Source organism: Bos grunniens, chromosome 22 (assembly GCF_055505025.1).
Source record: "Bos grunniens cultivar Pamir isolate PY7600 chromosome 22, Bosgru_T2T1.0, whole genome shotgun sequence".
NCBI classification, from domain to species: Eukaryota; Metazoa; Chordata; class Mammalia; order Artiodactyla; family Bovidae; genus Bos; species Bos grunniens.
In genome coordinates, this window is record NC_141186.1 from 37,609,708 (window position 1) to 37,636,783 (window position 27,076).

At 42.0% G+C, this 27,076-nt stretch overlaps 1 protein-coding gene across 7 annotated transcripts in view; it reads left to right on the forward strand.

Moving 5' to 3' along the window:
- The window catches only part of PRICKLE2 (prickle planar cell polarity protein 2), a 392,599-nt gene that overhangs the window by 288,304 nt on the left and 77,219 nt on the right, over positions 1 to 27,076 (forward strand). For all 7 annotated transcript variants that reach the window (XM_086367032.1, XM_086367028.1, XM_086367027.1 and 4 more), the window contains one exon: positions 6,375 to 6,558. In XM_086367032.1, coding sequence (XP_086223158.1) covers positions 6,415 to 6,558 — 144 coding nt within the window. In that variant the 5' untranslated portion in view covers positions 6,375 to 6,414. The remainder of the gene's footprint in view (positions 1 to 6,374; positions 6,559 to 27,076) is intronic.

The window sequence follows — 27,076 nt, forward strand, 5'->3', positions numbered from 1 at the left end:
TGTATTGAGCCCAGAACTGTGCGTTCCTTATCCCCCACTTGATTGTTGGGACTGAGCCACACTTTAAGCAGTCTCCCCCGTCTGCTGACCCTGCCAGTCTGACCCTGTGCATAAAAGTGACCTGAACCTGTCTGACCATGAACTTGGCACAGGGAAGCCCATACCACAGGGAAGGAAGAAGGCAGGATAGATGGCAGGCTGGCAGTGAGAGGCACTGTTTGATGACTGATACGGTCCTGCCTCTCACCAGCGTGTTTTCACACACATGCCCCAGTGGTGCCCAGCTGAGTGACTTAGTGATACAGTCACTTAGTGACTGAGTGACTGAGTGGACTTAGTGATACACAAGTTTAATACATCATAGTCAGGACAGTTGGCATAGATGCCCTGAGACCATTGGAAATGTTGGTAGAACACGCCAGTTTCCAGACCAACCTCTGACTCAGGTGCCCCCTTTTAACTGGGAGGATTGTTCCAGAAGCGTGTCCTCCAAGTGCATGTCAGATTGGAATGACATGGAATGCTGGTGAAAATGCACTTCCAGGGCCCTGTGTCAGACTTGTCAAATCAGTCATGGGGGTACATCTCTACACCCTAGGCATCTCCATGTAATGTCTTAGAAACAGGGCATACAATTTCCCATGACGAGAATCATCATTATCTGCAGAGTTTGATGATAAAGAATTATCTGTCTCTTAAAAGTCATCCAACAGCCTCTGTTTTTTTTTTTTTTTGTCTTTCTGCCATCTCTCAAATTATTGGGCACCTACTTCATATTCTGATAATACTAGAAATGACCTTGAGCTGTCCTTGGAAGTATGCTGGTTTCCAGATCTGTGTCTTTGGAACCCTTGAGATGTTAGGACCATGAAAATGGTCCTGAAGTTTAGGAGAAGGTGGAGCTTAAGAGAAGTTGAGCCCAGGACCTCCTGCTGTCTCATGGACTTGGGCAGCTCTGTTTTATATAATGAGTTTCCACATAGGAGTTCTCTTGCAAAAAAATATTTTCCTCTCCTTAAAAAAAAAAAAAGGAAGGATGAAAAAGAGAAGGGAAAGGGGAAGGGGGACAGGGGAAAGACTTAATGATATTTCCAATCCTATCCAAACCTAGAATCCTGCAGTCTACAACTTGAACTTGTCAGCATCATGTGACAATGAAGACTCCTTTTTTGCCTTCATCCTATCACTTCTCACACAAAAGGAGACATTGTGGTTCAGGGTTCAGTGTTGTAAATAACCTGTCAATGTCTCAAAGATGAGACACAGCCCCCCAACAGACAAACACCCCCGATCCATTTATAACGAATTCTTTTGCATCATGGTCGGTGGGTTCATTGGTATAAATCATTAGGCATTTTGCAAATGATTTGGTCACTGATGCAGATGACCAGAGTTCTTTGAGACAGTTGAAAGGAGAGCCTTCATCTGCTGGTCTTGGGTATGTCATGGAAGAGCCAATTGTAGCTTCTGAATACGAAAGCGAATGAATTCATAGCTGCAACTTTAGGTGGGGGGGTGAGGGTGGTGGCGAGGGTTGTTGCTGGGTAGACGGAGGGAGAACGGAGGATGCAGGAGCTCTGCTCTCTGAATCATGCCTTATTCCTTGGAAACCTGTCATTCACAAACCCAATTATGTACAGGTAGAATGTCAACTCTGACAGAATGAAACCAATGCACGCTTTGTATGATTTTTTTTTAAATGAAATTCTGCTTTACTAGCAGATTCTATCTTCATAAATGTCTATTTAAAAAAGAAAAAACCAAAACCAAATCATATATTTCCCCACGCACTCCTGAAAAGCTTTAATCAGTGTGTTGAAAGCGAGAGCTCTTAGGTGTTGCGTGCATTTTGCCAAGAGGGAGAGAAAGACGTGAGAATCCAGAGAAATCCTCTTGGCTTTACCTCTGACCCTCCGTGCCTTTCTCAGCATCTAGGCCTTGCCGTTGCTCATTTGTAAACAGGAGTTATTAAATTAGTCTCTCCAAAGGCTGTCATGGAAGCGCTCAAAGGTTAAAAATTCTTTGCAAATAAAAATGCCTTGCCACAGCAGTGCCTGTTAATTATAAATGAGGAATGGAAGGCAGACAGCTAACGGGGAAAATACATAAGGTCCTGATGGTTTTGATTTACCTTTCTTTGGTGGTGTTTCTTTTCCTCCTCCTGTTTTTCCTGTTTGGTTTTGATTTTTCTGAATGTGTTTGTTGTTGAGTGAAAGGCTGCTCTCTGGTGGGAATGAGGTATGCCTTTCATAGGGTATTAATAGGGTTTGGGGGTCAGATGGATCCTACTTTGCATCTCTGTTCTGCTTTGTTTTCTTCTCTGGAAGGTGGAGGTGATAGTTCCTCTCTTGGAGGACTGGTGTGCAAATCTGAGCTCACAGGTGTCAAGTGGAAGCAAGTGATATGCATGTGCCCTCAGCCAAGCCCTGCTTGCCCTCATTTTGCCTCACCATTCTAGCTTTGCATTGCACTGAGCAGCTTTAATGTACTACTTGATTGAATGATATGTTGGGTTTTTTTGTTTATTGTACGTTTCTTCCCCTCTGAGTATATAGATTCTGTGAGGGGAGGGATCTTTGTTTCTTTTGCTTGGATGTCGCTAGTGTCTAGAGCAGTGCCTGGCAGATGGTAGGTACTTGACGGTTACTTGTGAAATGACTAAAGAGGACCCTTAGCCCTCTCCTCTTTCTCCTCTGTTCAGGCTTCTATTCAGTGAGACTCATTACGGATCTGGTTCTTTAATTCTGTTTGGCTTTTGTCTTTGTTCCTTCTTCTGGAGCTTCTGTTCATTAGACTATGTCTGTCCAGCATTAAAAAGTATGCTCTTCCCGGCCTTGCTGAATAAATGAGTTTCATTGATGAATATTCTAGAGACTGAATTTAGAAAAAAATATCTCTACATTTTGTTCTAAAAGTGTGACTTGCTAGTAAACCATTAGTCACCGAAGAGCTTCCTAGACTTAGTTAAACATAGGGAGACTTTTTTCCCCTTAAGTCATACACTGACATAAAAAGTTCTGGCGGGGGGCGGGAGACAACCTTGACTGCTTCCCGAGACCCCTGACTTCTTTACAGTAGGTGATTAATTAACGACTTACTGTTAAAATGAGCTCAAACTATTTTTAAACGCAACAGCCAGGATTTGGATAAAACTTCTCTGAGTTTGGAGATGCAAACCAGATCCCAGTGTGCCTTCTTTTAATGTATGTGTTCAGTCAGATGAAAAGCAGGAAGTAGAAGAATCTGACAAGCCTCCCTTGGCTGGACAAAACTGATTTCGTTTCTTCAAGTACATTTTGGTATCAAAATTCAGGCCATTAAAAGAATAGGGACCCAAAAAACCCCCTGACTGATCATCTCCATAGATGCAAAAAAAAGCATTTGACAAAATGGAACACCCTTTGTTGATTAAAAATTCTCAATGACTATCATAGATGAAAACTTCTTCAACTTACTGAAGAAAAGTTACCCTAAAACCCCACAATTATGTAATACTTGATGGTGAAGGGTTGGTTGCTTTTTCTTATGGTCAGGAACAAGACAAAGAGCAACTTAGACATTTGCAACTTAGGATCGCCGGAGGACCTAGGTAAGGCATAAGACAGGATAAAGAAAAAAATAGGCATTAGATTGAAAAGGAAGGAGTACAACGATCTCTATTCACAGATGACGTGATCTTGTATATAGAAAGTCCTAAGGAATACACACATTCAAAAAAATGGAGATAAATAGAAAGACATTCTTTGTTCATGGATTGGGAGACTTAATATTGTTAAGATAGCAGTACCCTCCAAATTAAAGATTCATCACAGTGCCTGTCAAAATCCGAACTTAAATTTTTTCAAAAATTGGCAAGATAACCCTAAAATTTATAGTTAATAGTGCAAATGTCAGGGGCCCACAAAAGGTAAAAAAAAAAAATGTTTAAAAGAATAAAATTGGAGGACTCACACTACACAATTTCAAAACTTACTATAAAAGAGCAGTAATTAAGACAGTATGGTACTCGTATAAGAAGAGACTATATATAGACCAAAATATGAAATGAAATTGAGTTGAGAGTCCAGAATAAATCCTTATACTTACGGTCAACTGATTTTTGGCAAGGGTCAATGCAAGTGAATTGAATGGTGCTGGGACACTTAGATAGCCACACAAGGATGAAGTTGGATTCCTATTTCATACCATATATGAAAAGCACCTCAAAATGGGTCATAGACCCATAAATAAGAACTAAAACCATATAATTCTTGGGTGAAAATACAAGAGTAAATCTTATGACCTTAGATTCCTTAAATATGATACCAAAAGCAGAAAGAACAACAGGGGGGAAAAAATGGACTTCCTCAAAATCAAAAGCTTAGGTGTTTCAAAGGACTTCATCATAAAGGGAAGACAGTCCACAAGTGAGAGAAAATTTGTACAGAGCATGTTATCTGATAAGGACTTGCATCCGAAAAGTATATAAAGGATTCTTCCATTTCAACAATAAAAAGACAATTTTAAAGGAACTAAAGATGTGATAGACATTTCTCCCATAAGATATACAGTCACATAAACGGAAGTGTAACCTCGTGAGTCATTAAGGAAGTACAAACCAAAGCCTTTTTGGGAAGATACCACTTCGCACCCACTAGGCAACAGTCACAGAGAAAGACAACGACAAGTGTGACAAAAATGTGGAGAAAATGGAGCACTCATTCATTAATGGTGGGAATGTAAAAAGATGTAGATATTTTGAAAAATAATTCGGCAGTTCCTCAAAATGTTAAACATAAAGTTACTGTATGATTCAGCAATTCCAGTCCTAGGTAAGTACCCAAGAGAATTGAAAACATATAGAGAACTTGCACATAAATAGAGTAGCATTATTCAGAAGCAGCGAAAAGTGGTAACAGTCCAAATGTCTACTGACTGATGAATGGATAAACAAAGTGCAGAATACCTGTATAATGGAGTATTATAATGCAGGAAATGAAAGATTGACATGTGCTTCTGCATGAGTTTATCTTAAAAACATCCTGCTATGTGTAAGAAGCCTGTATCTGGTAAAATTCCATTTATGTATATGGTAAGACTATTTGTAGTAAGATTCCATTTATGTGAAATTTCCAGAAATTTCCAGAACAACTAAAACCTTAAAGACAGGAAATAGATTAGTGGTTGTCAGGGCCCAGGGGGAGGGGAGGCTGAGAAGTTACTGCTAATAATGCACTTGGAGTTTCTTTGGAGGGTGAAGAAAATGGGTTAAAATTAGATAATGGTGGTGCTTTCACATCTCTAAAAATATATTAAAAACCAGTGAATTGTACACTCTAAAATGCCGAATTTTATGGTATGTGAATTACATCTTCACAAAGCTTTTGTCGAAAAATTCAGGCACATGGGGATTAGAATTCTGGGCCGTCTCATCACTTTTATAAGGTGCTCCTGAAACTAATTCTAAAGGTCAGAGTGCAGGTAGAACAGCTTATTTTCTTTAAATCTTTTTCCTCCTTTACTTTTTCCCTCTCTTTTTACTTTTTATTTCACTGGTGGAAGCTAAAAGTGCTTTTGTGTTGCTGACATCAACGTTTTTATTGCTTCATCATTTTTGTAGCCATGGAAAAGGGAACAGATGGTAATCTTAAAAGAGAAATGTTCAATTTAGGGGAGAGAATTGTGTCTTTGGCTGCTATCTTTTGAAATAATTCACATGCATATTGCTCTTGTACATTAAAAAAACAGCTACCAATGTGGGGTAATTTGGGGTTTCTGATTAGAATTTCAAACCCACAAGGATCTTCAGTGGAGATGAAAATGTCTTTCCCAGGCAATCTTAGGGTCAGATTTGTTTTGTGGGGAAAAAAAACTATTTTTACTCTTCTTAAAGAAAATCTCACCTGCAGTTATTTTTAAAATCACTTTCTTTTCCTAAGGTCTGGAAACTTTTTATAAAAATGGAATGTTGTCAGTATTTGTTAAATCTCCTGGTAATATTTCTGGTCTGACTATGTATGGTATATATTTAATTACTATTCCAGTCAAGGAAATTGTGATCATGGTGCATATCCAGTGTTCTACCTAGTAAAATAAAAGGTATTTTGACTTGCCTCTTGGGATACTGATTTAGAAGAGGTCGGCATCCATGTTTAAATGTCCTTAGCATGCTTACCTGGTGGCCTCTGACTGTTCAGGGGCTTTGCAGGTACTCAGGGCCACGCCTTCTACAAAGACAGGCGGGGTGTGGAACACTCCTTTAGATGCTTTTGCCAAAAGCCAGTTGCCAAGGAATGTGTTTATGGTTTGGGATCCAAGGGCTGGAGTGTGGCAGGCCAAGTGGAAAAATGGTTTCTTTTGCCTTTCTTCTCACCTCCTGCCTTCGCTGCTTGCAGGAAGATCTGCCTGCACTGCAAGTGCCCTCAGGAGGAGCACATGGTGACGGCGATGCCCCTGGCGATGGAGAAGACCGTCAGCAAACTCATGTTTGACTTCCAGAGGAACTCGACCTCAGACGATGACTCAGGCTGTGCCCTGGAGGAGTACGCCTGGGTTCCCCCAGGACTGAAGCCTGAACAGGTACCATTCTTTCTCTTCTTCTTCTTCTTTTAAATATTTATGTATTTGGCTGCACTGGGTCTCAGTTGTGGCATGAACTCTTAGTTGCAGCACGTGGAACCTAGTTCTCTGAGCAAGAATTGACCCCTGGCTGCCTGCACCGGGAGTGCAAAGTCTTAGCCTCAGGCCTACCAAGGAAGTCCCAGAGATACCACTCTTGACGGAAGGGCAGTCATGGGGTTGGCTTTTCCCTTGATCTCGGCCGTCGTTGCTCATTCCGGTTCAGAAGGAAGAGCTGACTTTGCTGAGTCTGAGAAGATGTTGCTGTACGGATGAAGACATCTGGGTCCCCAGTGAGAAACCAGGAAGAGAAATGAAACTGCGCTAATTCATTCTCCATTTCCATTGAAGCTGTTACCAAAAGATTTTCTAGAAAGGTCTAGAAACATTAGGTAATGAAACTGCATTTTTGGAGAGGGAAGGGGTGTCCTGCATTGGCCATCAATCTTACTGTTAAGATTCTTTGTAAAGGAGAGTAAGGAAATGAGGATTTACATAGTGATCTGATGCTGCGCTGAAAAGTTTGGCCCAGCTTGACAGAGAAAGACACTGGCACTTCCTGAAACATTTTGGCACTGCCCACAGGCGATAAATACTGCTGGCTTGGTTAGATGAACTTGGTTTCTTTCTGTGTCACTGCATTTCTCTCAGTCATATACAACCTTCGCTTTGCATTTCTTGGTCTTTGGAATTTTCTCCTGTTCCAGCCTCCTGTTGGTTTAGAAGCCCCCCCGCCCCCGACCCCGCCACCATAAGCTGGATACTTTCATGACCCTCCTTGTGCATTTTTGAGAGACAGGTTTATCACAGCCTTCAGTGTTTGACCACTATTCCCTTCCTCTCACGTAGAAAGGTTCTTTCCCTGTGTCTGGCAATGCTGTAAAGCTTAAAAAGCCCTAAAAGGTTTTAACTCTGGAACTTTAGATGTGATGCTCTTAGAAAAAGTTCTTTATGATGAGAGAAGACCCAAAAATTCACCAAGAACTTGAGGATAGGACCCTGATAACATCTTAGTTAGCCATTTCTCATTTTTCTTCTTCCAATAATGAGGTTGTCATTTGACAGATGGAATCGCACGCACACAGCCAGGATTTGTTTAACCAGCAAAGGATTGTTTAAAATTTTAATTAGTCACTAATACTTAGAAACTGCTCGTACTTAAAAAATTTTAATTTTAAAGTTGATATTTAGATCTTGAAATTTTGAGAATCTGGAATCTTACTTTCAGTAGAATCTGAAATCTTACTTTCTCAAGGATTGGTGTGCAGGCCATTGATTTGAGTGCGAGACATTCTTTCCAGAGTTTCAAAAGAGTGAATCTCCAGGTCAGCGTGGTCATGACTAAGCCCATTTCATCCTTTTGTGTTCATCTTCCTATACCCTATAGGCATTTGAGTTTTGTGAATTCTATTCTAATTCTTACTAGGATGAAAATGTCTTAGAATAGAAACTTTCACAGAAAATAATCTCTGTGAGAATTGAAAGGAATTCTGTGTTGGGTTATCAGCAGAAATAAATAAGAATGTTTTCTCCCAGGGGCTTCCCAGGTGGCACTTATGTTAAAGAAACCACATGCCAATACAGGGAGACATGAGTCATGGGTTCGATCCCTGGGTTGAGAAGATTCCCTGGAGGAGGAAATGGCAACAACCCACTCCAGTATTCTTGTCTGGGAAGTCCCATGGACAGAGATGCCGGAAGGGGCCTGGAGGGCTACAGTCCGAAGGGTCACAAAGAGTTGGACGCGATTGGAGAGACGTAGCACGCATAGAAGTTTTTTCCCAGTTTGTATATTAAGGTTAAATCTTTATTTTCTTCCGTTTCAGTAAAGACTGTATTATTAATAAGTTGAAGAAGAAAGAGAGTATTTGATTGAGTTTGTCTGGAAACTCAGATGAGGTGGTGGGTGACTAAATATCTGTATTTGACATCACCTTCTACTGCCAGTACTTGAGCAGTGAGTTTTCACACCTTGGTACATCTGTGAGCCTGTTTCGTTTTTCTTGCTAACCTCATTTCCAGCAGCTTCCAAGAGACCCACCCTTCTTTTGTTCATGTTGCTTCCTGCTGAACTGGGCTCTGAAATTCCAAAGTTAAGCTATTTTCAGTTCCCTGCTTAGGTAGATTCTTTTCTAAGGCCATTAAGTATCATTCTGTGATGTCCAGATTCAGAGAACATTTTCTACTGACCTAAGAGAACAGACAGTTGCCAAAGTTAAGGGGCTTGGTGACATCCATCAATTCTAAAAATGATTGCTTACGTATTTTTGAAGGCCACTTGCTTCATCAAAAGTGAATATCTTTGGGGAACATAAAACATCTTTCTTTGATTTGTTTTGAAAGAAAATGATTAATGCTATTAAATCAGTGGTTTGAATTATGTCACATGACAGAGTATTCCCATCTCTTGTAATTGTATTTTTCTTCAAACGGTTTTCTCTATTCACAACACTTACTCAGACCTATATGACACAGATGATTAGAGAGGAAATTGTTCTCCAGAGAGAGACTATCTTTTCAAGCTATTTGAAGGGCTCTATATTTGCCTAATAAAATATGAATCTGCATTAAAGGTGTTTCAGGGGATCATCTTGCATGAAAAAAATAGTCCTCAGATTTTTAAATTACAAGATCTTTGAAAGTCTATTACTTATGGAACTGATTATAGGTTTAAAGATTTTTTTTCAAAGGTTGCCTGGTAGGTTTTAGAAAAACTTAAGACCCAGATACCTCTTACTAATAAAAATTCTGGTATTTAATATGATGTTAGTTGTCTCTGACTTGAGAAAAAACATTTTTCTATCAGGAGAAATTACAGTGGATATTAAAATGCTTTGTGCTGGGGGCAAAATACTCAAGACCAGTTAGGGTTCCAAGTAATGTGTTTTCATTTTTGTTAAAAACCTTTCATTTCATTCCCTGGTTGTGAGGTTGGTAATATACCTTCGGGTGACACTCTTTATTATTCTGTTTCTTCTGAGAAATGCCTTCAGTTAAAGAAAATGGAAATTAAAGCTACCCCCCTTTGAAAAGGAGGTATTCTTGAATATGGGCAGTTAATTTTATTAAAATCTACTAAGTGCAAAAAGCCAGCCTTCTTAAAATAGTATAAAAAACCATAAAGATAACAGTTGATGCTGGAAAAGAAAGGCTTCTAAGGTGTGTTTTTTAATGACCAGACGGAAAACTGATCAGAGAGGTTGCCAAGATCCTTTGTCTCCGCTTGCTCCAGGTGAGGCATTTAATATTATGCAGAGAGCCCTGCGGAGGCAGGACGGAAAACTAGAGTCTTCCCTGATGGCCCATCTGAGGTCATCTGTAAGGCTCCAATTTCTCTTCAGACTCCAGCAGGTCATTGTATGCGCTCTGTCTCCTAGAACTGCTCTGGGGAGACATTTATAGTAGATAATACTTTAGGAAGAATTTGGAAATTATTTAACAAGCTGTAAGGAAGGAAAACGGTGAGCAGGGTTTCTAAACCTCAGTGCAGTTGACATTTTAGGCTGAATGATTGTTACTGTTGGTGCAGTCCTGGGCATTATAGGATGGTTAGCAGCATCCCTGGCCCCTACCACCTACTTGATGCCAGTAGCACTCACCACGCCCTCCATTGGGATGACCAGACCCAGACACGTATCGGAATACCATTCATTGCCCCTGGGGGATGAGCTGGGCACCCTGGTTGAGAACCACTGGGTAAAAGTAATGTTAAAACCTGGAGGACCTGTCAACACAAGCGTGGCCCAATCCGGACAAGAAAAGGATGACTCAGTTGAGTAAACATTTATTTGAGTACCTCCCAGGTCCTACCTCTGGTATTACAGCTGCTGCCTTGAAATGAGGCTGAGTATTTGGCAGAGTGAGAAAGGTGATCCCACGCTGCTTGAGCAGAGGCCAGTACTCATCCTCCCGATAAGTCAAAACAAGGATTGAAATGGTGTGAGGAGCAGGTTGTTGGGTGGATCACCATTTGTTCTCCAAAACAAGATAGCATTCTCTTTCCATAAGGGGAAGACTTTGCCTATTGAAAAAAGGGAAAGAAAAGAAGAAAGAAAGCAGATAAAAATCACTCATAATTCTGCCAACCGCAGAAAACTGTTTTCCAACGTTTTTGGAATGTGTGTGGGCTTCCCTGGTGGCTCAAACAGTGAAGAATCTGCCTGCAGTACTGGAAACACAGAAGATGAGGATTCAATCCCTGGGTTGGAAAGATCCCCGGAGGAGGGCATGGCAACCCACTCCAGTATTTTGGCCTGGAGAATCCCATGGACAGAGGAGCCCAGCAGGCTACAGTCCATGGGGTCACAAAGAGTCAAAAATGATGAGCAATTAACACTTTCATTTTCATTTGGAATACATGTAACAAGAATCTATGTGTATAGGCTTACATTTCTGTTTTGTTTTGGACCAAAATGTGATGATGCTATCCATTTATCTTGAAATTTTTTTCAATTCGTGTATTGTGAACATTTTTTTCTGTTTTTTTTTTTCTCCTGTATTTGAAAGTCGCTCAGTCATGTCCGATTCTTTGCGACCCCATGAACTATACAGTCCATGGAATTCTTCAGGCCATAATACTGGAGTGGGTAGCCATTTTCTTCTCCAAGCGATCTTTCCAACCCAGGGATCGAACCCAGGTCTCTTGCACTGCAGGTGGATTCTTTACCACCTGAACTACCAGGGAAGCCCAAATTTCTGTATTTAGACCCAGATTATCTTTTGGAATAGGTGCATAGTTCTCTGTTAGTAGTTACCAACCTGTAGTGGCACCACTCGCCACTAGGGGGCATTTGGAAGTGTAGGTTTAGATGGGGGCAGTTATTGTCAAAATGGTTAGGGGGTTTCACTCCAATTTTGATGGGTAGGGGCTTGGGATGCTAAACGTTCTGAGAAGTACCAGGCGATCCTGTGCAAAGGAGAATTGATCCCGCCCAAATGCCAGGAGCACAACCATCAAACAGCCCTGAACTGAAAAGTTATTTTTGAACATATGCATCCTTGGTAGCTTTTCTCTGTATTAAAGCAGTAGCAGCCAGCATCCCTGTACACTTACCTGCTTCTCTCCTTCAGCACAATCCCTAGAGGTGGAGAGGTCATGGGTAAACCCCTTTAAGGCTTTTGATTCATTGTGCCAGTAAGACTTTTGATTCATTGTGCTAAACTGACGTCCAGAAATGCTATGAGTAGTGCGTCCTCTGGGTGGATAGCTTTCATTGGGTCTGTGAAGATGTGGTTTTTCTCCTGGTGCTTCTGCTTGTGATCCTTGAAAATGTGAACAGACCATCAGATTGCTTCTCCTGAGTGAATGTCCTTTTATCGATGTTTTGGATACTCCATGGAGAGTTCTCTGATAGGAATGTCTTCACATCTTTGGTCTCCCAATATTAGTGATTTTACCTTGACCATAACCCTATTTTTGCACATAAACAATGGTAATTAGGTTATTTCTCCAGAACTCTCAACTTTCACTTCAGACTGCTGCAGGAAGGATGAATAGTGGATACTAGAAGTAATTGCCCAATTTGGGGCTTTCAAAGCATTTTTCCATATGTGGCAAAAATAAACCATCCAATATTACCTAAAAGATGGGAGTGAATTAGTTGGTTTAAAATACCTCTTGGGAATATGTAAAATTCTTTATTTGGCTTTTAATTTAATGATTGTTACTCATCCATCAGATGTCAGATTAAATGTATTTCCTGAAGGAATTTCTCTAACCACCCCACTCTTCCAATATAAGATTAGATCCCCAATTCCCTGCTTCCAAGAGTCCCTACCATTTCCTTTTCATTATTTTTCTTGCTTAGTCACTAAGTCGTGTCTGACTCTTTCATGACCCCATGGATATAGCATCTTTCAAACTTGTAATTACTTAACAGTATAATTATTTCTTTAATATTTGGCTTTCTGACTTTGCTTTAAGATTCAGGAGGTCAGGGGTCTTATCTGCTTTGTTCTTTAGGAATTTCCTAGTGCCTAGCACAGTGCCAAGCACCCTACCAATATTTGTTAAGAGACAGGCAGGTGACCAGGAGCCTTTGCAGAACCAGTGATGTTCAGGGTTGCATCACACTGAAAGGATAAAGGTCTTTTCAGTGTTTTTCTACATAAAAACAGGATTATTCTGTATCCATTATTCCTGCTCCCTGTGTTTTTCTTAAAAACATACTCAAGCAGATTCCCCGAATAATCCCAGCGGCTTCAGAGACGTCTTAGGTTGGAAAGGCAGGAGATGGATGACATGCGGGGAAGGACTGTGTTCCGGCACAGACTTGCGGCAGCACCACCAGCTCTAACACTCAGGGTGCCAGGAGCCAAGGGTCTGGCAGAAGCCCTCCTTATTTCCAAACCAGAGGACCAGTTGTGTCACAGAATCACTTGGAGAATACATTTGGAGACACAAGGGGAAGTATCACAGTGCAGTGGAAAAAGCTTCACTCCCAGAGTCTAGTAAGTCTGGCTTCTGCTCCCTTTCTGACCTCGGGAAAGTTGTTCAGTTTCCAGGAACCTCAGTTTTCCTTCTGAGGGTGATGATAATAACATGGAGACAATTATTAAACTTGCTCTGAACCCTTGTTTCGTGCCCAACACCATTTTCAACTTTACATGCATTACCGTGCTTAATTCTTAAAACAACGTGATTTGGTCGTTATTATTCCTGTTTTAGAAGTGACTGAAGCAGGGCTCGGAGAAGTGAAGTAACTTGCCCAGGATCACACAGCTGAGAAGCAGCAGAGAGGAATTCAGTCTCAGACACCCAGAACCCAGAGCTGCTACTCTTTAGGCCTATAGGTCTAGCACAGGGCTGGTCTGGCCCCGAGTGAGGGAGCATGTAGAAAGTTCCCAGGGCGGTGTCTGCACACAGTAGATGCTCAGTAGAATGACTGTCTCCTTATCACCCTTCTTGGAAGCTACTGCCCTGAGCAGGCAGCAAAAAGTGGGGAAGGAGCATCAGGCTGTCCACATGGAGGATGGTTACGTCGGGTGGGAGAGGGTCAGCATAGAGTCGGCCAAAATCCAGGGTTCCTCCTCAGCCTTTTCAAAAGCTTTAAAAATCATTTCTATTCTGCTGCTGCAGGAGCTGTTCTGCTCCCCAGGTTCTCTTCTGTGGGCTTGCTGTAAAGGTGCAGCTTGTTTCTCGTGAACTTCTGGGCGCACTGAACCAGATCAGTTTGGACAGGGGCCCAGGCGAAGCCACCTGATTCTGAAAACTTCAGCATCCCAAGTGGGCTTTGGGGATGTCTGCGCTCTGCCAACCCCCCTTCTTCGGTGCCTGAGGTTACCTGTATGTAGCCTCTCAGTGCCCAGATCGGTGAGGAGTAAGTTCCAGGGGCATTTTCTGTAGACCATTCAGAGTGCAAAGAGAACCTTTCCACAAAGGAGAATGGCCGCCATTCTGAGGACTCTCAGGTCATCTAAAGGCATGGCTCCTTACTCTGCCGCTCGCAGCCTCTTCAGCAGCCATGTCTAGCGGGCGGGCTTCGTGCCAGCTTTCCACTGTGCTGGAGAACTCTGTGACGAAGGAACAGTGACCGGACTGTTTTCCTTCCTTCACTGGTCCCCTGTGCACCCCCTCTGTGCAGGCACCCTGCTGGGCCTGCAGATGAAACAGTAACCAAGGTCTGTGAGGTTTCTAGTGGGGCTGTTGGAGACCTGTCCGTTAGGAAACAAATGACCGAGATAATTGAACATTGCAAATTTTAAAATGATGTAAACAGTAGAGCTGTAAACACTTAGTGAACTCTTGCATGCACCAGGCACTCTCTTAGGTGCTTTGCATTTAATTAACCATGAAGATTAGGTAGCATCACCGACTCAATGGACATGAGTTTTAGCAAGCTCCGGGAGATACTGAAGGACAGGGAAGCCCATGGGGTCACACCGAGTTGGACACAACTGAGCAACTCAACAACAACAACAACAACAAATGAAGGAAATACAGTGGCTTCTGTGATCAGGACTGTGGGTCAGAGTGTTGGGGCAGTGGGGATTGGCTGATTTAAATTGATTGGTCAGGACCTGCCTCTCAGGGGACGTGGTCTTTGAGCTGCTACTGAGTGATAGGAGGAAGCCTACCCTGCAAAGATCTGGCTGGTTGCAGAAGTTCAGAAGTGAAATGAAATCTGTACTCACTTTGTATCTGTGCTCAGAATTTGGAGGGGGCATTGTGGAATGGTCTATGGAGAAATGAGTAGGGCCTGTGCCATGCTGAGCTCTTGGCAAGGCAGCCACCCACCAACCTGAGGGCTGGGCAGTTCCACTGCTGTTCCTTGCCCTGGGAAATCAAAGGCGCTCCCGTCACCCATCACCTTGACCTGTCTGCCTGTGAGCAGAGATAAGGCAACACAGATTCCCCATTCAGAGGCGACTAGAGAGGGAGCAAGAGGCCTTCACCAAGCCAAGTGCGTAATGTATGCTTTATGTACGTTTGTGTCTCCCCCTTTTGTCATACGGCCTGCCTTCTAAAATGTCAGCCTGTTGGAGAGAGACAGACATGGTCCTGTTCACGACCACATCCTCAGTGCTTAAAATAATGTCTGAGAGATTATTCAGTAAACAGATGTTACATTAAATAAGTCACGTTTCATCCCCATAGAAAATCCCCTTTTTTCCCACCGAATACCTTGCAGCTCGAGGGTCAGAGGCTTGACCAGGGTGCCCCAGCTCATAAAGGGCAGAGCCAGGATTCACTCCAGCCTTCTACTTGACCCAGGACCTATTTGGGCTCCTCTTCCTACACCACCCTCACCTCCATGGTGATCCACCCAAGATATCAGATCCGAGGAAGCTGACTTGGCATGTATTGGAGGCGGGAGCACTATGTGTCACACTGGGCTCTTTCATTCCTAGGGGAGACAGATTGCTTTTCATCTCCAGGTCACCCTGGTGACTAAGGAATTCCTCTCTCCCCACCTCCAGTTTCCCCACCACTGCAGGAAGTAGCAGAGCCCTACCTTCCTCAAAGACTTGTTTCCCTATCAGCAATCTCTCTATCTCTGGCTCTTCTCAGTCTCTCATCCTGGCTGGGAACCCACTTGGTGACAGACACGTTTTGTCATCTGCTTCCACTGGCCCTCATGTTCCTGGTATGGTGTCTTCATACCTGGTCACTCAACAGTGATGTTCATTGAGCAGGTATTTATCAAGTGATAAGTGTGTTCCAGGTACTGCAGGAACAGCCATGAACAAACAAACAAGTACCCTTGCTCTTTCAGAGCCGACACTCTAGTGGAAGAAGCAGGCAGGTGAACTATTGAGTGAACAATACACTTTCAGTGTGCTGGGAAAGCAATTTTTAAAAAGGGGGACAATGTGATTTAGAGCCAGGGTTGGCAAAATTTTTCTGTGAAGAGCCAGACAGTACATATTTTAGGCTTTGTGGGACATAGTCTCTGTCTCAAATACCCAACTCCAACGTTGTCCTGTGAAAGCAATCAGACAACACATAAATGAATGGGCATGGCCATGTGACAATAAAACTTTATTAACAAAACCAGACAGTGGGCCTGATTTGACCCACAGGCTGTGTAGTTTGCTGGTCCCTGATTTGGCGAATCTACTTCTTCAAATGAGGTGACCAAAGAAAGCCTCTCTGAAGAGATGACATCTAAGCTGAGTTGTTACTTGAAATGATGGTTAGGTTACCTGGATTCAGCCATTCCAGTGGTTTTCAAAGTCTGGTTCCCATACCAGCAACATTATTATCACTTGGGAACTTAGTAAAACATACAGATTCTCAGGCTGTGTCCCAGACCTGCTGAACCAGAGCCCTGGAGGTGGGCCCAGCATTCTCTTTCAACAGAGCCTTAAGGGGTTTCTTATGCAGGCCAAAGCTTGAGAACCTCTGCTCTTGGGTTCCCGAAAAACGAGAGTGTCAAAAGTTCATGGAGCCAAATCTTGGCTCTACCACTTATTAGCTTTGTAACCTTGGATGCTTTAACCTTGTTGTCTGTCAAATGAAGAGGCTTGTGCCCAAGTCTAACATAGCTGTGAAGACTAAATGAATTACTCTCTCAAGAGCCTAGGAGATGCTGACTCATAGGAGCTCTCATGAAGTGGTAGCTGCTGTCATCACCACCCTCGTTATTTGGGTCTTCCGGACACTGATGCAGATTTGCCCGTGGATAGCAACAGAGGATCAGCCCCAGCATCTTCCCTGTGGGCAAGATGTCTTTCATCCCCAGCTTGTTGCCCCTGGCTGATATCTGCAGAATGTGGCCTGATTACAAGGCTGTTTGTTAAAGGAGAATTGAAGATTTTTTTTTTTAATTAATGTATTTATTTTAATTGGAGGCTAATTGCTTTACAATATTATGGTGGCTTTTGCCGTACATTGACATGAATCAGCCACGGGTGTACATGTGTCCTACCATACTGAACCCCCCTCCCACCTCCCTCCCCACCCCATCCCTCTAGGTTGTCCCAGAACACCAGGGCACCACTTTGAGTGCCCTGCTTCATGCATCAAACTTGCACTGATCATCTATTTCACATATGGTAATATACATGTTTCAATGCTATTCTCTCAAATCATCCCACCCTCGCCTTCTCCCACATAGTCCAAAAGTCTGTTCTTTACATCTGTGTCTCTTTTGCTGTCTTGCATATAGGATCAAGATAATTTTTTTTCAATTCTTTGCCTGGTCCTGCTTCCTCTGCCCCCTCCTTAGCCTGTTAACCCAGAAGATGCTCTGGTCCCTGCTGTTTGGGAACCATAAACTCTATATCTGTGACTCACCATTGGGCCCGGGCCACAGTGCTAGGCACCCAGCTTTTCCATTCACTTGCAGGCTATTGACAGTTTGTTCTTTTTATATAAGAAGCTATTTATACCAAGAGGGACAGAGGCTGGCAGGTGTGCAGGCATGGGGAGAACAATGACGAAGTAGTTCATCTCTCTAGGCCTGCTGGGTGGTTCTGGTTCATAGAGAATGAATCTAATAACCCCTCAAAAAAAACCCACAAACACAATCATTAGAGTCACCAGCCACTCGCAGTGTCGTCTTCATTTCATTACTCCATCAGCACATGCTGAGCTCAAAATGGGATTTCATGGCTGCGGTGAGACGCACGCCTCCCCACCTGGATTGGATTACATTTCTTCCAAGCTGCTTCTCTTGTGTTAGCTTTCACTGTCACTCACTCCAGAGATCTCGGTGCTGGGTGAGGAATGAGTGGGAAGGGAAGGGAAGAAGGAAGATAGGAGGAGGCCTGAATGCAACCTCCTGCCGTTCTCAGGAAGCCAGTCACATGAGCGACACTCTGTTGATCTTGGCTCCAGACATGCGCTGACGTCATCCGATGGTGATGGGAAATATGCCTGTCTGTGCAGCCTTCAGTAAAACTGCCTGTTAATGAACTTGTTTTCAAAGGAGCTGTCAGAGGTGGGATTAGAACTTGGGTTCAGACTGAAGGGCCTCTGCCAGATGAAGTAAGCAGCAGTGTGGCCAGATGCCCCCAGCAGGGCCCTCTAAAGGCTCATGTGCAGAATGTGAGGCCTGGAAAAGCCAAGGCCCATCTGCAAATGCAGGAAGGGAGACCTGCCCCTGGAGGTCCCACTCTCAAGACAGATGGCTCCTACTTTTATAGTAAGTGTGTACCAGAATCCTGGATATGGGGAGTGAGCCTCAGGACTTTGACATCCTGTAGGAGTTCACAGCTACGTACCCTTTCTGCCGACTGAGCAGCCTACGCTGTGGGCTGGTGTGACAGTTGATTTCCGATCAAGATGATCCCTGCCGCCTTCCGACTCATGAGACATTTGAGTGGCTTCATGGATTGGTTGGATGAACCTACCATCAGGGCAGCTAGTAACTGCCTTCCTCCATATGTCCATCTATTTGTCCATCCATTCATTCATTCACTAGTGCATTCAGCTATGTGTCCATTCAGCAGTTATGTACTTATTAAGTGCCCATTAAGTGCACGCCCTTAGTCTGGGTGTGATTTCACTGTGGCTGTTTTCCAAGTCCAGTTTAGAACTGGCGCTTCCCAGGCCCTGTGTGGATGGTGTGCTCTGTGTAGTGTGGAATTGCTCACAGACAGGTGTGGACAGTCCCTCTCTGAGGAAGACCCACACGGACTACAGGCTCTGTGCTGGTGCCCCATGGCGTCCACCTTTTAAGTACCTGTGCCCCTGAGCGCATAGTGTTCCAGAGTATAAGCTTTGACACTAACTAGCTCTGTGTTCACATCATAGCTGTGTTGCTCTAACGTTGGCCAAGTTCATCCACTTCCATGAGCTTTCGTGTCCTCTGAAAAATAAGAATATCATTATCCAAACTGTAGCATAGATGTGAGGATTAAATGAGGCAATGCCTTAAGCACGTGGCTTTAAAAATGGCAGCTTTTAGGTTTCTTTTTTTAATAACTCCAATTTGGAAACAACCCAGATGTCCATCAGCACCTGAATGGATAAACAAATCGTGTCATATCATAGAGTAGAATGCTACTCTACAATAAAAAGGAATGAACTCTTCATATATGCAATGACATTCACGAACCGCAAAATCATTATTCTCAGTGAAAGAAACCAGACCATAAAAGTACCTACTGTATGATTCTATTTATATAAAACTCTCAAAATTTTAAACTAGTCTGTAGTGACAGAAAGCAGACCAGTGGTTACTTGGGGCTGAAGAGGTGAATGGAGAGAGTGGGAGGAAGAAACAAATGAGCAGAGGAAACTTTTGAAGGTAATAGATATTTCAGGATCTTGATCATGCTGATGGTTTTGTGGATCTATGTCTATGTCAAAACCTATCAAGTTGTATACTTTAAATATGTGAAGTTATCTTATATCAAATACTTTAATAAAGTGAATGAATGAAGTTGCTCTTTAGCAAGCAGGAAGGCAAGCATCCTTGAATGCCAGTGTTGGAGTCTTCCTCATGTTGCTTGGTTGCCTTAGCAAGTAACTGAGCCCTTTGGCCAAGTACTGTCAGAAAGAATTGCTCAATATTAATTATGCACAATAAAAACAGAGATTTGGGACAGAAACTCATCAACATCCAGATGGATGGCACTAAAAAATCAGTTCCACAGACTGGCTCTTTGCTTCGTCTCTAAATGCTCTGAGACAGTGCCTGACATACAGTTGGCCCTCGATAAATAGTGTGGTGGTTATTGCTCTGACAATTAGAAAGACTGATTAAAACTCAGTGATCCTATCTTGCTAAGGGAAGCTAATTATTCAGGTGATGTCTGAACCTATATTTCCTGCGCCAAAAAGATAAATCCATAACCTTTCAGCTTGGTAGAGGATGAGGGCAGCCACATGCAGTTGTCTAGTTTGTGTGCCACACAAAGGTGCCTGGCCAAGGTGGTGGTGAAGGCTAATTCAGCTGGGCTCTGGTGACTACAGATCAGAGGGTATGTGTGCATGTGTGCTAAGTCACTTCTCTCATGTCCGACTCTTTTTCAACCCTGTGGGCTGTAGCCTGCCAGGTTTCTCTGTGCATGGGATCCTCCAAACAAGAATACTGGAATGGGTTGCCATGCCCCACTCCAGGGGATCTTCCCCACTCAGGGATCGAACCTGGATCTGCATCAGCAGGCAGGTTCTTCACCACTAGAGCCACCTGAGAAGCCCACTAACCAGAGTAGGAAATTTTATTTAACCTAGAGCACCTTGCAGTTTACCTGGTTGTGATACAACACTCCCCTTCTGAGATTGGGAGCTTGCTTTTTCTAACTTGTAGTTGGGGTTGACAGGAGGGTGTCTTTTTCTAATTTCCATAAAGCTACCAAAAAGTCTAGCAGCAACCTAAGATGGACTGTAAATACTAACTAGCCAAGCTCAATGATGACTTTTCATTTCTTCCATGAAATCCTGGGTTTCTAGGAAACCTCCTTTCTGATTCTTGCCAAAGGGTGTCAGGAATAAGAAATGGTGTCTTCATCCTCATTGGCATTGAGTATTTGGTAGAGGAAAGGAAGTAAGTTATGATTTCTCAAGTTTTGATGGTTAAGATGTTGAACACTTCAGCCTCTTTTTTGTTCCCTGCCTCCTTTTCCATCATTTTGTAAATCATTGCAAGTATCATAGCCTTGGATGGAGAGGCAAGCAGAGAAAGGAGCTGAAATGTCAACTGACTAATTTTGTCAACCACTTGGCAACTCTGTTCATGTCATTTGAGGCAGACGGTCAACTGAAACTGTGTAAGTCCATTTTGAAGTTGGACTTGTGCGTGGTTTTGAAGCATCCATCCTTGTCTGGACCCCACTGCTGTGTGGAAATCAGTAATTCATCTGGATGATGAATATGACATGAGAAATAGCTCTGCTGAAATATGGTCAGTGGGTGGTCCTTCCCAAGCAGAGTGATTAAAATCCGTGGCTGTGCTATCAGATGCATATGGTACCTGATCCAGCTCTCCGGCTGCTCTCTGGCTATATTTATGATTGGAACAAGTTATTTTACCTTGATGCAGTCATTTTTCCTCATCTATAGAATGAAGATTGGAGAAGGGAATGGCAGCCCACTCCAGTGTTCTTTCTGGAAGAATCCCATGGACAGAGGAGCCTGGTGGGCTACAGTTCATGTGGTTGCAAAGAGTCAGACATGACTGGAGTGACTTAGCACGTATAGAATGAAGATAGTGATGGTTCCTGGCTTGTACAGCAACTATCCCAGTACCTGATATTTTAAGAAACGTTAGATATAATTACTGACTGGAAAGGCCAAAAGTGAAAACATTTTTCTTGAAAAAGCCCATCTCAGGGGGAAAAAAAAAGAACTGGGAATGAAATCTGAAGCTCTTGTCCAGAGTTTGGGGGTTTAGGGGTGGAAGAGATATAAGACTCATAGAAATAAGACTTAAGGAATTATTAAACCTAAGTCTTGTAAATGACATTTAAGAAACAGTCTCATAGAAAGTGTATGACTTGCACGTTGTCACATAGTCAGAATTTAGAGAGCGGAGTTAATTTATCTCAGCATTCTTCCCCTTACTACAGGGAGATTTACCTAGGGGCAGTCGAAAAGGCACATGTATAGCATAGGGAGCATGAAAGTCTAGAAAGACTTACGGATCAGAAAAGTTCGGACCATGGTTATCTAAGTGGCCTTCCCCAGGTTTCTTAGCACCTTCTAGCTTCTGTTCCCCATTTGGAAAATAAGGTGGTGAAATCTTTTCTTCCCACTCTTAAGTAAGAATAAACAAAATATTATTTCTAAATTGCTAGAAGAAAGGTGATAAAGTTAGTGAACAGCTGTTACTATTGTCATCCTCTATGGCGTTTTAGTCGCTAAGTCGTGTCTGACTCTTGCAACCTCATGGGCTGTAGCCTGCCAGGCTCCTCTGTCCTTGGGATTTCCCAGGCAAGGATACTAGAGTGGGTTGCCATTCCCTTCTGAAGGGGATCTTCCCAACCCAGGAATCGAAACCTGGTCTCCTGCATTGCAGGCAGATTCTTTAACTGAGCTACAAGGGAAGCCCGGTTATACTCCGTAGCCTTCATAATTTTTTGTTGTTTTGGTCTATTGATGCTGAGACACAGTTTATTTTTTTTGCTATTCATTGATTGATTTTGCTGCACTGAGCCATAGTCACAGGATCTTTCGGTTCTGTCACTTGGGAGCCTTAGTTGCAGGACCCTTACTTGTGGTATGCAGGACTGAACTCCCTGACCAGGCATCAGGCCTGGGCCCCCTGCCTTGGGAGCATAGTCAACCACCAGACCACCAGCGAAGTCCCAAGACACATGCTTTAAAATCTCTCACAATGTTTATACATTTGTTTCTTCTTGTATTTCTGTTTTCCTTATATTTTCAGGCTGTATTTTTGGATACGTACAAGTTTATGAATACATTCCAACTTTTATCAATTTGTCTTCCTTTTATTATCTTGTATGCATTTATTTTAACATCTTAAGTCTTGTATGCATTTATTTTAACATGAAAATCATTTTATGGTCCTTTAAAAGTTTATAAACAGGTGCATTAATAAAATTTTCCAGGAAAATAAGTAGGAAACTGATGGCTCAATCAACAAATTGTGTCACTATTAATTTTGAAATGATCATGGAACTCTTAATTAGTTGTAGCATCTCTTTTAATCCATCCTAATTATGTTTACATAAATATAGTTTCTTCAGTATTAATATTGTATGCTAGCTTTTTTGAGGGGAATAATTGCAAGACTGTACTTTTCCATTCTTTTATTTCAACGTTTTCTTAGGGATTTGTTTTAAGTAAGCAGCATATCATGGATATTAAGTTTTTGTTTTTAATCCATATCGATAATCTTTTAATTGATGGATATATTTACATTTATTATGATAACAGATAATTATTATTCCCACATATTTTGTTATTTTCTATTTGCTATGTTATTTTCCTCTGCTTTGTTTCTGTTTTCTTGACTTCCATATTTTAATCAAGTTTTCCCAGTTTCTCTCCTTTTTCTTGTTGGAAAACAATACAATACGTTGCTGTTTTTCTCCTGGCCACTTTGCCATCCCTTAACATCCAGCCCCACTGGCTCTCTTGCCAATCTTCAAGTATCCCAAGCTTCCTCCAGCCTCAAGGCCTTCTCACTTCCTGTACTTAATGCACTGCTTTCCTATGTAATTCATTTTTAACAAGTATCAGGCTTTATGTGTCCCTTTTAAGTCTAACGGGGATCTCACATGATGTACTTTAGTACCATTTGTTACGTGGCTTATAAGACTTTCCCTTCCTTATGAGGCACCCTAAGCCTCAGTGTATTTCGAAGCCACCTTACATAACCTTGAATTCATATTTGCTCACACTTAAGTAAATTTTTAGATAGTTTCTCTTTAAACCAAAATCATATCAACGCTAATAATTTTTTCTTTCAGTAATCTTTTTAATTTTTACAATTTTTATAGTTTTTAAATGTTACTTTCCACTTATGGTTATTACAAAACATGGGCTGTATTCCCTGTATTACGCAGCGCATCTCTGAGCCTGTCTTACGCCCAATAGTTTCTACCTTCCACCCCCTTCCCCACTTTAACCACTAGCTTGTTCTCTGTATCTGTCAGTCTGCTTATTTTTTGTTATATTCACTACTTTGTTGTATTTTTCAGGTTCTGTGATAGAAGTGATATCATGCAGTATTTGTCTTTCTATATTTTGTTTATTTCACTTAAGCATAATGCCCCCAGGTCCATCCATGTTGCCACAGATGGCAAAATGTCATCCTTTTTATGGCTGAGTAGTATCCCATTGTGCATATACACCACATCTTCTTTATTCATTCCTCTGTAGATGGACAGTTAGATTGCTTCCATATCTTGGCAATTATACATAATGCTGCTATGAACATTATGATGCATGTGTCTTTTTTAATTAGTATTTGGGATTTTTTTTTTTTTTTGGTTATATGCCCAGCAGTAAAATTGCTGGGTCATATGGTAGTTCTTTGGGCTTCCCTGGTGGCTCAGATGGTGAAGAATCCACCTGCAATGCGGGAGACCTAGGTTCAATCCCTGGGTTGAGAAGATCCCCTGGAGGAGGGCATGGCAACCCACTCCAGTATTCTTGCCTAGAGAATCCCATGGCCAGAGGAACCTGGCGGGCTGCAGTCCATGGGGTCACACAGAGTCAGACACGACTGAGCGACTAAGCACACATCCACATGGTAGTTCTTTACTGTCTGAGCCACCAGGGGAGTAGTTCTATTTTTCGCTTCTTGACAGACCTCTGTATGTTCTCCACATCAGCTACAGCAATTTGTGTTCCCATCAGCAGTGTACAAGGCTTCCCTTTTCTCCGCATCTTTGCCAATATTTGCTATTTGTGTTCTTTCTTGATGACAGCCATTCTGGCAGATGTGAGGTGATACTTCATTGTGGTTTGATGTGTATTTCCCTGACGACTAGTGATGTTGAGTATCTCTTCATGTGCTTGTCGGCCATATGCATTTCCCCTTTGGAAAAATGTCTGTCTAGTTCTTCTGCCCATTTTTTAAATCCAGGTGTTTGTCTTTTTGATGTTGAGATGTTTATACATGTTGGATATTAATCTTTTATTGGTCTTGCCATTTGCAAATATCTTCTCTTCTTTTATTGAAAAGACTGTCTTTGCTTCATTGTGTATTTTTGCCTTCCTTATTGTAGAGTAATTGGCCATAAGTGTGTGGATTTATTTCTAGACATTCTTCTCCTGTTCTGCTGATGTATGTGTCTGTATTTGTGCTAGTCCATACTGTTTTGATTATTGTAGTTTTATAGTAGAGTCTGAAGTCGTGAAACATGATTCCTACAGCTCTGTTTTCTGTCTCAAGATTGTTTTGGCTATTTTGGTCTTTGTGTTTCCATACAAATTTTTAAACTATTTTTTCTAGTTCTGTGAAAACTGCTGTTGGTATTTTGATAGAGATTGTATTTAAATTGTAGATTGCCTTGGATAAATATAGTCATTTTGACAATATTGATTACTCCAACCCAAGAACAGAGTACATACAGTGTATCTGTCCATCTGTTTGTGTTGTCTTCAGCTTCTTACATCAGTGTCTTTCGGTTTTTGAAGTACTTTATCCCTGGGTACTTTGTTCTTTTTGCTGCAATGGTAAATGGAATTGTTTCCTTAATTTCTCCTTCTGATACTTGATTGTTAATGTATAGAAAGGCAACAGATGTCTGTGTATTAGTTTTGTCTCCTGCATGTTTACCAAATTCACTGATGGACTCTAACAGTTTCCTGGTGGCATCTTTAGGATTTCTTATGAATAGTGTCATGTCATCTTCAAACAGTGACAGTTTTTATTTCTTCCTAATTTGCATTCCTTTTATTTCTTTTTCTTCTCTGATGGCCTTGGCTAGGACTTCCATATCTATGTAGAATATAAGTGGCAAGAGTGTACATCTTTGTCTTATTCCTGATTTTAGATGGAATGTCTAGCTTTTCCCCATTGACTGTGGTATTAGCTATCGGTTTGTCGTAGATGGCCATTATTGTGTTGAGATATGTTCCCTCTGTGCCCATTTTCTGGAGAATTTTTATCATGCATAGATGCTGAATACTAGTAATTTTACACTAGTAATTTTAAGATCACTTTATGTTGTTTACAGCTTTGCTTCTTTCATTAATGAAGATAAGAACTGATCCCCAAACTCCCTGTTTTCCGAAGTCTACTTCCTTAAAAAATGGATGTTTAAAATTAACACCTTTTTCTTTTCATTCATTTCCTGTTTTACAAAATGGCTTAGAGGATTTATTAGTAGAATAGTTAAAACAACAGTACAGAATACTGTAGGTGCAACATGGATGGATCCAGAGATTCTCGTGCTGAGTGAAGTCAGACAGAGAAAGACAAATATATGATGTTGCTTACGTGTGAAATCTTTAAAAAATATTACAAATGAAGTTATTTTAAAAACAGAAATAGAGTTACAGATGTAGAAAACAAACTGATGGTTGCTGGGGGCGGGGAGCAGGGAGGGGAGATGAGGGATAAATTGGGAAATTGGGACTGACATGTACATACTGTGCGTGCTAACTCGCTTCAGTCATATCTGCCTCTATGAGACCCTACGGACTCTAGCCCGCCAGGCTCCTCTGTCCATGGAATTCTCCAGGCAAGAATACTGGAGTGGGTTGCCATGCCCTCCTCCAGGGAATCTTTCCAACTCAGGGATCAAACCCTGAGTTGGATCTCTTTTGTCTCCTGCATTGTCAGGCATGTTCTTTACCACTAGTACCACCTGGGCTAGACATGCACACACTATGCTATGCTAAGTCACTTCAGTCGTGTCCAACTTTGTGCGACCCCATAGACGGCAGCCCACCAGGCTCCCCTGTCCCTGGGATTCTCCAGGCAAGAGCACAGGAGTGGGTTGCCATTTCCTTCTCCAATGCATGAAAGTGAAAAGTGAAAGTGCAGTCTCTCAGTCGTGTCCGACTCTTCGTGACCCCATGAACTGCAGCCCACCAGGCTCCTCCGTCCATGGGATTTTTCAGGCAAGAGTACTGGAGTGGGGTGCCATTGCCTTCTCCGATGCACACACTACTTTATATAAAATAGATACCTAATGAGAACCTACTGTATATATATAGCACAGATAACTCTACTCAATACTCTTTAATGACCTATATAGGAAAAGAATCTTAAAAAATGTGAGTATATGTATAATGGAGTAACAGTCAGATACAACTTAGTGACTAAACAACAACAAAATCACTGATTCACTTTGCTATATAGCAGAAACTAATACAACTCTGTTTTTTCATCCACATCAAAGTTTTTATTACATAATTCAAAAATTTAAATTTTGTAGCAGTAATATTTTTTAACTTTTTATCTTCTCAGAGTATAGCTGGTAAACAATGTTGTGATAATTTCAGGTAGACAGGCAAAGTGACCCAGCCATAAATATACACATGTATCCATTCACCTCCCTTCTAGGCTGCCACATAATACTGAGCATCCTCGGCTATTGTGAGCAGTACTGCAATGAACATTGGGGTGCATGTATCCTTTCGGACCATGTTTTTCTCCAGATACATGCC